Source organism: Corythoichthys intestinalis, chromosome 2 (assembly GCF_030265065.1).
Source record: "Corythoichthys intestinalis isolate RoL2023-P3 chromosome 2, ASM3026506v1, whole genome shotgun sequence".
NCBI classification, from domain to species: Eukaryota; Metazoa; Chordata; class Actinopteri; order Syngnathiformes; family Syngnathidae; genus Corythoichthys; species Corythoichthys intestinalis.
In genome coordinates this window covers 35276620-35289698 of record NC_080396.1, presented here as the reverse complement: position 1 = coordinate 35289698, position 13079 = coordinate 35276620, and the positions used below count along the sequence as shown (strand labels likewise).

Sequence of the window (13079 nt, the reverse complement as noted above, 5' to 3'; positions counted from 1 at the left end):
CCAATGTTTATTCTGGAGTATCATGGTAGCCTCCCTTTTTTTTCCCTCCTCGGAAAAAACTTTTTGTCTCTTTTGTGGCTCTGCCATCTTTGCAGAATTCGCGCGAAAGCGTTCGCATCGACTTCCGTCTTTATAATGAATGGAAAAGGGGGAAGTGACGTGTTGTAAAAGAGGTGTCATTCAACTCATTGTCAGTCGACATATCACAAATGTTATGAAAATATTTTATAAAGGTTGAAAAGTTACGTAGCGTTGTGTTAAACTAATGGTTGATACAACTTTTTAACCAAAATGTATTGTTGGAGCTGGAAGTAATTTAAAAAAAAAAACAAAACAAAACAAAAAACATATATATATATATATATATATATATATATATATATATTTTTTTTTTTTTTCCCTTTTTTTTTTTTTTTATTTAAAAACCACATAAGTGAGACATATCTTTTATGAATTACCGCTTCCTCGTTCTTTAATAACCATAAAGACTTTGCTCTTGAATATTCAAAATGCTTGTCATCTAAGCTTGTTGGAACGCACCCTTTTAGCAGCACAACATCACTAGGCCTTTGCCGTCGCAAGTGTACAAAACTAATGAATACCTCATTTTTACAATTTGTGTCGGGTCACTAACAAATTAAAAGTCTGTTCTAAAAAATTGCCAAATTGGACAGGTTAAACTCAGGTATGTAAAGGATATCATCTTACCTTCTGTTGTCTTCAATTTTAAGATATTTGTTCCAGCATTGTAAGTACAGACACAGCTTTCCAACATCTACTGAGAAAGTGAAGGGCGAACTAGTTAAGCAGGAAGGCTCAAGCTACTTGACAGGTTCTATGACAATATTGGCAGCACTTCAATTAGTACAAAATATCAATCAAAAGAGGAAGCTGTAATGATTGACGAGTGATTATTCTCATTGCAGTTCCTGCGACTGATTAGTGACCAGTCCAGGTAACTGGGGTATCTACCCTAGCCAAAGTCAGTTGGGGTATAGTTAGACATGGGCCAATTACCGGTTTCAAGGTATCCCGTGGTATGAAAACGTCACGGTTTTAAAACCGCAAAAATTTTCTGTCCCTACGGTGTTAGCTATTTTTCCTACGGTGTTAGCTATTTTTTTATGTCCCAAAAATGCAGGGAGAAATCCCTCACTTGCAGCTGTAAGGCTCAACTCTCCCCCACCGGTTGCTGCTCAGTGTCAGTGAATCAGCTGTGCTACACCACTGCTGGAGGAGGTGGATCTCCTGAACTTTTTAAATCGCTGGCATCGGAATACTTCGGCTACAGAAAAATACAGATGGCCGCGGCTTAGATGACGAGGGCCAACCGAAAAACATGTTTGCGGAGGGAGACTGCCGAATACCTCCAATACAATTTCGCATTTATACAAAATTTAGGGTTCGTAAACACTGTCATGAACGTTTCCTGCGTAGCGGTGGTAAAACATGGTGCTCTCTCTGGCAACTGTCTGTGTTGAGAAAGAGTGTATGTATAATGTAAACATGATATAAGTCATACACACATGCTTTTTATGGATTATTTTTGTTTTGATGGTAATAATGTTGAGCTTTGGCTGTGGGTTTAGCTAAAAAAAAAAACTGCATGTATTTTAATTTTATTTAGAATGTTTTTTGTTTTGTTTTTTTAATTAATTTTAACCTAACATTATACTTGTGTTCCAATTTACTAATATGTTTGGAAAAATAAAAATCCTGTTCAATGGAAAAACAGGATTTTTTTTTCTTTTAAACCCAGGTATCTCAAAGTAACACATTTTAGAGATGTAATTGCAATATCGTGATACCGTGATATTTTGGCTTAAGGTTATCATACCATCAGAATCTCATACCGGCACATGCCTAGGTATACTGCAGCTCAGCTACAACAAGGGCTGTGTGATCTGGCAAACAACATATTGGACAATCTAGATTCCTTTCACGATTATTTATTACTTTTTTCCATAGTTTATAAGAATCTGCAATGAAAATATTAAAAACTCGGAGAGTAAAACAATCACATCTGAACTTAATACTCTGCATTTTGCAAAAATACTTTGTTTACATAAGTTTGTTTTTGAGAGTGTACAAAGAGAATATGCCTGTGAGAGTCATTGTATTTCTGGTCAATGGAAGCTACAGAGACATTCATGTGTGAATATCCATTGCAAATGCGATGCATATTTTTACAAGTAAGGGGAATTCCCTTGTATGCTAGCATTAAGCTACCAGGCAATCAAAAATGAACAGTATTTTGTATTTTTGGCATAATATGAGTAAATGTCTTTGCTATGTGTCTTTAGCTTTACAGCTCACTTTTGGATCACCAAGATCTACTTCGATCGTAAAATTTGCCCAGCCCTACACACAACCGAAGGGACAAGCTGGTTGTGTTCATTTTTCCACAGCACAAAACTACACAAAATTATCCTAATACTGCGTGTTAACGTATCCCTCTAAAACTCATAAGAGTGCTACAAAAATTCCATCATGGAGATGTAACATTGCAAAGTCAGAATGCATCAGAACTGAAGGAATCATAAAAGACTCTTGGCCTATTTACTTTATTACCATTCAACCGTATCATCTGCAGTATTCAAAAATTGATACAATCTATTTAAGAATTAAAAGAAAGATCACTTGGATATACAATGTATCACAAAAGTGAGTACACCCCTTGCATTTCTGCAGATATTTAAGTATATCTTTTCATGGGACAACACTGACAAAATGACACTTTGACACAATGAAAAGTAGTCTGTGTGCAACTTATATAATACAGTAGAGTTAATTTATTTTCCCCTCAAAATATAGCCATTAATATCTAAACCCCTGGCAACAAAAGTGAGTACGCCCTTAGTGAAAGTTGTTAATATTAACATACAACATGTCAACTGTCAATATTTTGTGTGGCCACTGCTATTATCCAGAACTGCCTTTACTCTCCTGGGCATGGAGTTGACCAGAGCCTCACAGGTTGCCACTGGAATGCTCTTCCACTCCTCCATAACGATGTTGCGGAGCTGCCGGATATTTGAGACTTTGCGCACCTCCAACTTCCGCTTGACGATCCCCCAAAGATGTTCTATTGGGTTCAAGTCTGGAGACATGCTTGGCCAGTCCATCACCTTTACCCTCAGCCTCTTCAATAAAGAAGTGGTCATCTTGGAGGTGTGTTTGGGGTGATTGTCATGCTGGAACATTGCCCTGCGACCCAGTTTCTGGAGGGAGGGGATCATGCTCTGCTGCAGTATTTCACAGTACACATTGGAGTTCATGTTTCCCTCAATGGAATGTAACTAACTAACACCTGCAGCACTCATGCAGCCCCAGACCATGAAATTCCCACCACCATGCTTGACTGTAGGCATGACACACTTATCTTTGTACTCTTCACCTGGTCGCCGCCACACATGCTTGAGACCAACGGAACCAAACAAATTAATCTTCGTCTCATCAGACCATAGGACATGATTCCAGTAATCCATGTCCTTTGTTGACATGTCTTCAGCAAACTGTTTGCTGGCTTTCTTGTGTACTGTCTTCAGAAGAGGCTTCCTCCTGGGGTGACAGCCATGCACAACAATTTGATGTAGAGTGCAGTGTATGGTCTGAGCAGTAATAGTGACCCCCCCACCTCTTCAATCTCTGCAGCAATGCGACAGCACTCCTGCGACGATTTTTCAAAGAAAGCATTTGGATGTGACGCTCAGCACATGCACTCAGCTTCTTTGGACGACCAACCCGAGGCCTGTTCTGAGTGGACCCTGCTCTTTTAAAACGCTGGATGATCTTAGCCACTGTGCTACAGCTCAGTTTCAGGGTGTTGGCAACCTTCTTGTAGCCTTGGCCATCTTCATGCAGCGCAACAATACGTCTTTTAAGATCCTTAGAGAGTTCTTTGACATGTGGTGCCATGTTGGAACTTTCAGTGACCAGTATGAGGAAGTGTGAGAGCTGCACTAAAAAAATGGGAAAACTGAAAAAACTTAAAAAATAAAAAAAATAAAAAAAAATAAATAAATAAAAAGGGGGAAATGACAAGCAGTACTCAATTTGGACATCTAGGGATGTAGTTTCTAAGGGGTGTACTCACTTTTGTTGCCAGAGGTTTAGATGTTAATGGTTATATTCTGAGTTATTTTGAGGGGAAAATAAATTAACTTTATGATATAAGCTGCACACAGACTACTTTTCATTGTGTCAAAGTGTCATTTTGTCAGGGTTGTCCCATGAAGATATACTTAAATATCTGCAGAAATGCGAGGTGTGTACTCACTTTTGTGATACACTGTAGGTATGCTAAGATCTTGCGATCCATGCGTGTACTGAAACAAGCTTGCCATTGCAACTACAACAATCTAATTTGAGGGATTTTTGTGATCATTCACTATGCCCATAGACTGTGACATAATAGACATCCAATTAACTTGGATTGGGAGGGCCAGTTCTCCCAGTCCAAATGGACTTTACCTAGTTACCTAGTAACAAATTTAAATTCACAGCAAAATGGTGAAAAAAGCCACACAAGGCTCTGGAGCCACAGCTTGCCTGCTCTTCATCTATGACACTAAAAGATTTAGTTTCTGATGCTGCACTTGTTAGATACAAATTAAGCCAGTTGTGAGACACACAATCAGCCTCAAAGACTTGGAACTAATTCTGAATTAACACTATAATTCACATCAGGTGAGTAGGAAGTAAGGTGTCGGGTATCCAAATAAATGAAAGTCCCCCTGGTAGCGTGCGTACAGACGCCTGATGTCCCGTTTGCTAATTCCTGAGAAGTACTGCTCGATCTTGGTCTTGTTGTAACTTGTGATGCCAGGAGGGATAGCTGGGTAGGACACCAGGCGCTCAATGCCCGCTCTCTTTAGTATGTAGCCGGCATCTTGTTCTAGTGTCTCATGGTGGCCTATGACATTATAAGGGATGTCACAAGGCGCGCACAACTCTGTGTATGTCATCCAGTGAATGATGTGGTCCCCGAACTGGCGATCCATGCGTCGCCGGCCGTCGACATCCCCCAGATAACGGACAAAATCCTCAAAGTGCAAGCCGGACCCCGCAACGTCACCGTCACGATGCCTTTTGCGGTACTTGCGAATGATGGCCGGAGCGATGTCATGCCGGTACCAAGGCTCGAAGCGGGGGTTCTTTATGAACTTGTCACTGAAGGCAGAGATCAGACGTTCGAATGGATCCCTCACGATGAAAAACTTGAAGTAAGTCTTTAACCTGTTGTGCAAAACAACTCGTAAATGTTCAAAAGATCAGAAAACATAACAGCAGTTGTATTTAAAAATGTGATTTAACCTTAAAGGGACACACAACACCTGGTATAAATGACCATGTGAAAAACGTTTGCTCAAGGATGTTAAGTATACAAATCACAAATTTCCTGGTTCTCTGATAATGAACAAAATATTTAACACAAAATATGAACACTGCTTAGAGCACAGCCATTTTTTGAGGTCAGTTGTACATAAACACTGATAACATTCTAACACAGGCACAGGCACGTGGGAGAATGAGTAATTTCTGATATCTAGTGACGGCAATCTGGGACCCTCCCATTTGATTCGTTATAATAGTACCGGCATGGATCAAATGTCTGCCATGGCTTTGGCTGGCCAATTCCTGCGAATACAGCATCTATTTACCCCCCCCCCCCCCCCCTCCAATTATACACACCAGAAAAATGAAATTCAGTTTTCAAATTATTGAACAAGACAGGTTTTGTCACCAACGCCTGGAAAGGTAAGCCTCACCTTTTTCCTTTTTTGACCATCTGCACTAACATTCTTGGAACCAATGTTAATTTCTCCCACAAGAAAATCCACCGTCTGCCCGTCTAGCGGGAAAACAAAAACTACGGCGCTGTCATAAATTGTCGTATTTCGAGCATGTCGTTGGATGTCAAAACAAATGGCGAGTCAAATTTTATGTCGCATTTCGAAAAGATCGTGTGTCGAAGCGATCAAACGTCCAAGTACTCCAGTATTTATTTTAAAGATATAATTTGATAAATTAAAGCCAAACACCACAGGCCTGCAGTTACCTTAAAACCATTAATGGTTTTGCAAATCTGTATTTTGCTTTTGGATAACACCTCACTGATTGAAGCAGCACAATGGGAATGTCATACAGAGGGAGAATTATCAAAAATTCTGACATGCCAGGGTTTCTGTGTTATAGTCCATTGGTGTCCTAGATGCCAGATCGTCAATCTTTGAAAATGTCACACCACAGAAGGTAACAACTCAAGTCAAAAAGTCTGCCATGATAATGAATATTTATCTGAGTTAGCTAGGTTCAGACCACAGGTTTTAGTGCACATATCCATTTTTTGGGGGGCACATCTGATCTTCTCGTGTAACCGTTACAGCCGGACGGTATACCGGAAATTTACGGTTACCGAGATGATTGACCATGACCGACGTAATTTTGACTATGTCGGTGAATTTTTTTTTTTTTTTTTTTAATGAAATGAGAAAATTAAAGTGTTTTTAGAACGCTTTGACTATGTGTTGTTAGGCTATGCTCATTCCCCTTGAAGTACAGCCAGTGTGCTTACATTTGAACTCACATGGTTATCAGAAAATCAAACAAACAACAGAAGCACATTGCTATAGCATTAGTCAACGCTCATAGTGTTGTGTTGGTGCCAAGAAATATTTTGGATTCGAGAAGGACGACGAACCATGGAGCCCTATATCAGTTTGACGATCCATTTCATAGACAAGAAGTGGGAGCTGGGTGGGTGTTGAAAATAGCTTATTTCACAAACGGCCACACGGGTGAAATGATCGCTCAGGCCTTGAAACAAATGCTCTCTGCGTGGGACCTGATGGAGAAACTTGTCGCCATCACCACTGACAACGGCCCGAACGTTGTCAAAGCGGCTGGACTCAATGGGTGGATGCGGGAACAGCGCTTTGGAGCAGACTGCACCTGGCAATCAGTAAGTGGCGTTATTTTGTATTTGTGTGTGTGACTTCTCTGACAGCTTTTATGATGGTACAAATTACAATTGGATCAGCTCAGCATATAGTATAATCCAACAGAGTAGCATGTTATATGACCGTTTGATGGCTACAGCTATTTTTCTGTATGTGCTTGCTTTATTCTGTGTCATTACTGACATCATAAAATCTTAAATGTTTCATTGGCATAAGAGTTAGACCATTATAGCTTAATGTGTGTGCGGCGGAAGTAAACACTACTGAGTTGAGTGATCATGTTACAGCAGCCATTAACAATTAATTGTCTGACACTCGGTTTTCTTTTTGAAGTGCACTGTTCAAGCCTCTCTTGTTGCAAGTCATTTGTGTTACAATGAAAGTCATTTGTGTTACAATGACATTTTTGCACAGTGGCGATAGAAATATTTACAATGTTGTCCATTGTTATTGTCATACAAGGAGTTTTAAATGGTTATGGCGGAAAACACTCAGGTGACTTGAAGTTCCACTCTGAGAGCCCCAATTTGGCCAAGTTTCAAAATTGTCCAATATGCATGTGTGGTACATCATCGGAATGCTTAAAATATCAATTTTCTGGGCGAACAAAAATATTGAACAGGAAAAAATAAAATAAAATTTTTAAACAGCAAAACCCTATCTGGAGGTGAGAGCACGCGAGTGCAGAATTACAGACGCAATGACTTTAACGAGATATTTTCGCGTAATTACTTCATTTCGATCCAAAAACTCCATGTAGCATGTATCACTGAGTGTCAAGACACAGCTGTGAATGGCCAAAGCTGGATTTTCGGGGATTTTATGGGCGAAACATGGTAATATAACAAGGGTCGGGATGCAGAAATTGAAAACATCAAGGACTGGTCGAGATTTTCTTTTTCATATATGAACCCTTTTAAACTTTTTTTTTTTTTTTTTTTTTACAATTTTTCTTTGTTTAGATCGATTATATATCATCTAACATATCGGAGAAAATGCAACAGTAACACAAAAAATACAATTAAGCCATAGTTATGATGTACATATCTGTGACTATTTTACAGACACCATTTTTTAAATTGTGATGTAATTTGTTTAAAAGTTTAAAATATGCGAGTGAATAGTTTTTTAAAGTCGTTTTTTTTTTTTTTTTTACGAAATATTAGTCATTAGGGATGTCCCGATCCAGGTTTTTGCACTTCCGATCCGACACCGATATTGTTTTGCACTTCCGATCCGATACCGATACTGGCCGATACCGATACCGACCTATCTGAGCATGTGTTAAAGTTTAAAGTTCTTTAGCCTCCTTACTTAGTTGTCAGACTCATGTTGAAAAAGGTTTTAGTACTCTTGATAACAACTAGCCAGCTGAATTAGGTGAGTTTGAATAACACAGAACGGTTGGTAACAAGAAACTGACCTGTTTATTCAGTGACAAACACAAAACATTATAAATAACAAACAGAAATGGCATAGTCAGTCAGTAAAACGTGCAAATAATATTGTAAACTGTCTTAAAAAAAGCAAAAAACACGAACAACCTCAGTGGAAAATCCCACAAATCCCCCAAGCTATTAGATGCTTTTAATGTTTCGTGCATTAGTTACAAAAATTGTATAAAAAGCCTCTCAGGTTTAAATAAACGACAATTTCAGTATCAAGTTAACATTTTAAAACAGTACATAAAATACTCAAGTCCCCATTCTGTATCAGCAGCTTTAAACTACAATTATTTAATTTTGCGAATCAACTGTTAGAGTTGTTAAAATTGCTCCCGTTATTCCATAATTTCCCTTCTGTCTACTTTCAACATGTGAAAGTTTTAAAACTGTTTTGAAGATTCAAGATTCAAGTCAAGATTTTGCCGATTTAGGAGTATTTTAGATAAGAAGTTAATTAGGTTCGCTTGGAAGGTTCAAAACAGCCTACTAGGGAAGTCTTCTGCTTTAAGATGGCGGCTGTTTACTAACGCATTTGGTTTTCAATACTTCAATGTTGCTAATGCAGTCGAGTCTGTCGTGTAGCATCTGGTTCTATATACATGATATCTATTATCTCCAGTAAAACGACGTTGACGTAGTTTGTAGCAGCTGTCAGCAGCAGTCAGGTATTCTTGTGTTTTTTATCCAGCGGCATGAGTTGAGCTAAAGCCGTGAGTTGAGCATTGGCATTACCCGGGTCTAAGACAAGTTATGTTTACTTTCGGGACGCAATGCGGTCAGTTTCTCATTGTGTCCCGAAGACCGCGCTGTGTATTACTTCTGCTTTACTTGACATATTTCAATAATCGGAATTTGGATATTTGTGAATCGTTCTCGAATCTTCCACGGCCGAATCGCATGTTGGATGGTGCGTCTTTACTCACGTGAGATAATGGCTCGTCATCCAGAATGAATTCTTCGGCGATGACTCTTGTTATTCCCTGGGCTTTGGGACTGTCGAGTGCCAGTTTGTCACGCATAGCAAAAGTTTCTGCCAGTGTTAGTTGCATAGGACCTTTCTTTTTGTCTTCAGTTTTCTTAACATAGGCTACTCCTCATATTGTTTGTGGTGGTATTTCGCTAAATGCTTGATTAGGTTGGTTGTATTAAAACTTCTTACAGCTTTACCACTACGCTTGACTTTATTGTGGCATATGTTGCTCTCTGCCTCTTCGTCTTTGTCGTCCTTTAAGGTGAAATGATCCCACACAGCTGACATTTTTAACGATAAAGTCTCTCGGTAAATTGGGAGACGGTAATGTAAATGTAGTGTGTTGAAGGTGTGCCGTAAAATGCGGACCGGATTTTAGGGAAACCGAAGCAAAAACTGGAATGGATTATGTAAATCGGTGCGCTGAAAAACCTGGACCGGACTTACAAAAAAAAAAAAAAAAAAACTGGATCGGAAGTCTGGAATTTTCCCCGTGTTCCGATCCGATACCGATGCGCATTTTTTTGCCCATATCGGCGTCCGATCCGATCCAAATATCGGATCGGGACATCTCTATTAGTCATCAATTAATGATTGTAAGCTTAAAATGACAGACATTTTGAATAGTAAATATAATTAATTACCCTTGTTTTATAGCTGGGTTGAAACAAAAGCGGTTGCGCGACGTCTGTAAAAGGGGGTTTCCAGGGTAAAACGGACAAATTAAAAATAGTTTGGGGCTTAATGCGCCATGAATCTGCTATGGCAGCATATAGACATACAGTGATACCTCAGCTCACGAACATAATTGGTTCCCAGAAAGTGCGTGTAAGGCGAAAAGTTCGTCTTCCGAACATTTATTTCCCATAAGAAACCATTAAAATGAGAATAATCCGTTCCCAGGTCCCCATAAAACATAATTTTCTACTAAATAAGCCTTAAAACTACACAAAAATATACCTTATTTTATGTATAATAAATGTGCTATTGTATTATAATTAAAGAAATAAACTGTACTGTATAATAAAGTCGTTTTATTTACCTTTGTGATGGTAGTTGATGGCTTGATGCAATGGAGTGGGAGGAGGAGGGAGGGAGGGAGTTACTGTTTGGAAGGAGAGTGTTACCGGCAAAGTGCGCAGTTAGCGTAGACTCCACTGCTGTGCCCCCCACATGCTTTTGGTTGTTAATAAAAGTGCCCACAAAAAGCCATCCGACGCCTCTGGGTGTTTGTATGCACGCCGCCTCCTTTCTGGAGAGGAAATCGGGCGAACCGAAGACAACCGACGACAACGAGCCAACGTGACTCGCCGGTCCACTTCTCACTACGGTGGGAAGCTGAAAGCACCGCCAATTACCAGTCGAGGGCGAATTGGTAACACGAGTCACCTTCCATAAGGACTGTAGGTAACTCTTTTTCGGTCCCATAATAGCAAAAGTACACTCAATATGGTCCAAAATGTCTATCAAACACAAACCACGTCCGCACTCAACGAAAGTGAGGGGACGAACTGGGACGCCGTGAGCGTGCGTCAGCTTCTCGTGGCGCTTTTCGACCGCGTGAATTGGTTCGTCCGCCGAAAACTAGTTCGTCAGCAGAGACTATATGCTCGCGAATTTAATGTTCTTGAGGCGAAAAGTTCGTGAGCTTAAGCGTTCGTGAGCTGAGGTATCACTGTATTGTTCTATCAAACACAGCAGTTGTTTTGGCATAAAATACAGCAGTTTCTTTTAAAGAGGAGTGCAACAGCAGAAACTGCTTTTTCAGTTTTCTGTGTTTTCCGCCTTATACTTGAATGCTTATTGTTTAGAGAGAGATTTTTGTATACTTAATGTTTACAGTGAATGTACAATTGTTAAATATGTTAAATTGAAAGTTGTTAAATAAATCAATGAGAAAAGGTTCATTTGTATTTCATGCATTTATTCAGATTTTCAAATTATGTAATAGTCCGCTTGGGTGAATTTATCGTCATTTATTGTTATGGAGGTAAATCTGTTTAATTTACCATGATAAGTACTTAAAGCCATATTGCCCAGCCCTATAAACTGTTTAGACTGTCTTTTTTCATCAAGCCTGTTCAAGTATTACGCATACGCACTAGTTCGCAATCCATCACGTGCTGTGCTAACTGACCCGCATGCACTGTGTTGAAGCATGAAAACAAATAACTACACATGCTGGCTCTAAGTTCTAGGGTGACCATATTTTGATTTCCAAAAAAGAGAGGACACAGATAAAAGACTTAAATGATCCTTACGGTTTACTCCAAGATTACTTATTATTTCAGTACATTTAAAGTTTATATATATGGATAGAACAGTAGGTCACCTGTGTGTAATTTCTTGTGGCGTCAGTGACGAGAGGCGAGGCAGGCCGTTCTTCTCGTGATCGTGGACAAGATACTCCGGGATGTCCTCCACACCGGAGAAGGCTCCTGTCAACAACACGGATGACACGAAACTTGTTGAAAATTGAGAGGTGCGTGGATCAAAGCGTGCCCACCATACCGTTGAGAGTGATTAGGACCTTCTTCCATTGTGTGTTACCCACTTTAGGGGTCTGGCAGAACAAGATGTTGTGCTTATCACAGACAAATATGCGGTCCAGGACAAACTTGCTGATGGGGATGTGAGTCAAATTCCTGAGGGTGCTGTTCTTGCATACAGTGGAAAGCAGTTGGAGTCGCTCTTCAACAACGGAGTCCCATTCAGCCATTGTAGGGGCAGCTGAGGACTGAGCCCCAAACACGTAATTAGTAAGTCTTAATAGGTGATTCGTTATGCCGTTTGTTGATTACCTGGTCTGGTTGCTGTGAAACCGTTATTTCTGCAGTGGGCAGTGGAAGCTTCCTCGCTGTGTGTCCCATAACAGTCGTGCTCTGACCACCAAGCCTCTCTTCATACTCTGCAACAAGAATGAAGGGCGTTTGTAAAGACAAAAACACTTCACCCAAGACAGAACCCACCATCAACGGCTCGGTGGCTAATGATCTTGGTGACGAAAACGAGGATGAGCAGCACCCAGCCGCAAGCTCCAAGGAACAACCAACGGTGCCGCATCGCTGCATCAGCCGCCGCCGGCGGCGGAGGCTGCGGCCCCCTCAACAATGGTGACAGCTAATCACGCTAGTGTCGTGCTAGCCTTGTGCGCCAAATGATGCCGCCTGCTCAGATGAGACGATACGTCTTAAACAACATGTAAAAAAAACAACTACAACAATTAGTTTGCATTAGAGTCAATGTCCTATAAATGACCACAGCTAACAAGTTACTAGCCTAGCAGTTAGCCCCAGTAGTTCATTACATTTGGGGGGAGCCACTAATAAGGTACCGTGGGCTGAGGTCAGTGGTTGTCCTCAAATGAATGCTTTACGCCACGGCAAGTTTTATTTGTCCAAGGCGCGGTGACAGCTATCACACACTTGGCTTTGTCAAGCCGAAAGAGGAGAAATATCTGACCATCCGCTGAACAGCACTGTCGGGTTCATGTTGCCAAGCAAACCCCCTACCAGTAATTGAATATTACAAGCAGCCCGTTAACCAATTGACCTTACCGTTTTAAGTGTATAGCGGCGCAGTAGCTTGTTATAACAAATCTCGGTTGCATCCTTCCCTGCATTTTACTTTAGGGGGTTTCATACTGTAAGAATTTGCCTGAGACCATTTCAAAATAAAAGCGTCTAAATCATGTAGTGATCC

The 13079-nt window shown here is 40.3% G+C and overlaps 1 protein-coding gene across 4 annotated transcripts; it reads right to left on the bottom strand.

Moving 5' to 3' along the window:
- Positions 1-1943: 1943 nt before the first annotated feature.
- chst10 (carbohydrate sulfotransferase 10) lies at positions 1944-13035 on the bottom strand. Of its 4 annotated transcripts, none has more exons than XM_057830702.1 (6): positions 12935-13035; positions 12347-12566; positions 12179-12285; positions 11889-12114; positions 11710-11815; positions 1944-5238 (listed from the first exon to the last, which is right to left on the bottom strand). In XM_057830702.1, exons 2-6 carry the CDS (start codon positions 12438-12440, stop codon positions 4686-4688), a joined length of 1086 nt encoding a protein of 361 aa, XP_057686685.1. In that variant the 5' UTR covers positions 12441-12566; positions 12935-13035; the 3' UTR covers positions 1944-4685. The 4 variants fall into 4 exon arrangements, with proteins under 4 accessions (XP_057686685.1, XP_057686684.1, XP_057686687.1 ...); XM_057830701.1 differs by having other exon boundaries at positions 12347-12544; positions 12935-13011; XM_057830704.1 differs by lacking the exon at positions 12935-13035 and adding an exon at positions 12712-12883 and having other exon boundaries at positions 12347-12544.
- Positions 13036-13079: the final 44 nt, after the last annotated feature.

Bases quoted from the DNA above. Each gene is read 5' to 3' on its own strand.
- chst10 (XM_057830702.1), bottom strand. From the start codon at position 12,440: ATGCGGCACCGTTGGTTGTTCCTTGGAGCTTGCGGCTGGGTGCTGCTC. The intron at 11,816-11,888 runs GTATGGTGGGCA...TGTTGTTGACAG, and splicing joins GGTCCTAATCACTCTCAACG to GAGCCTTCTCCGGTGTGGAG. The intron at 5,239-11,709 runs GTGACCTACTGT...TTTGCACAACAG, and splicing joins CCACAAGAAATTACACACAG to GTTAAAGACTTACTTCAAGT.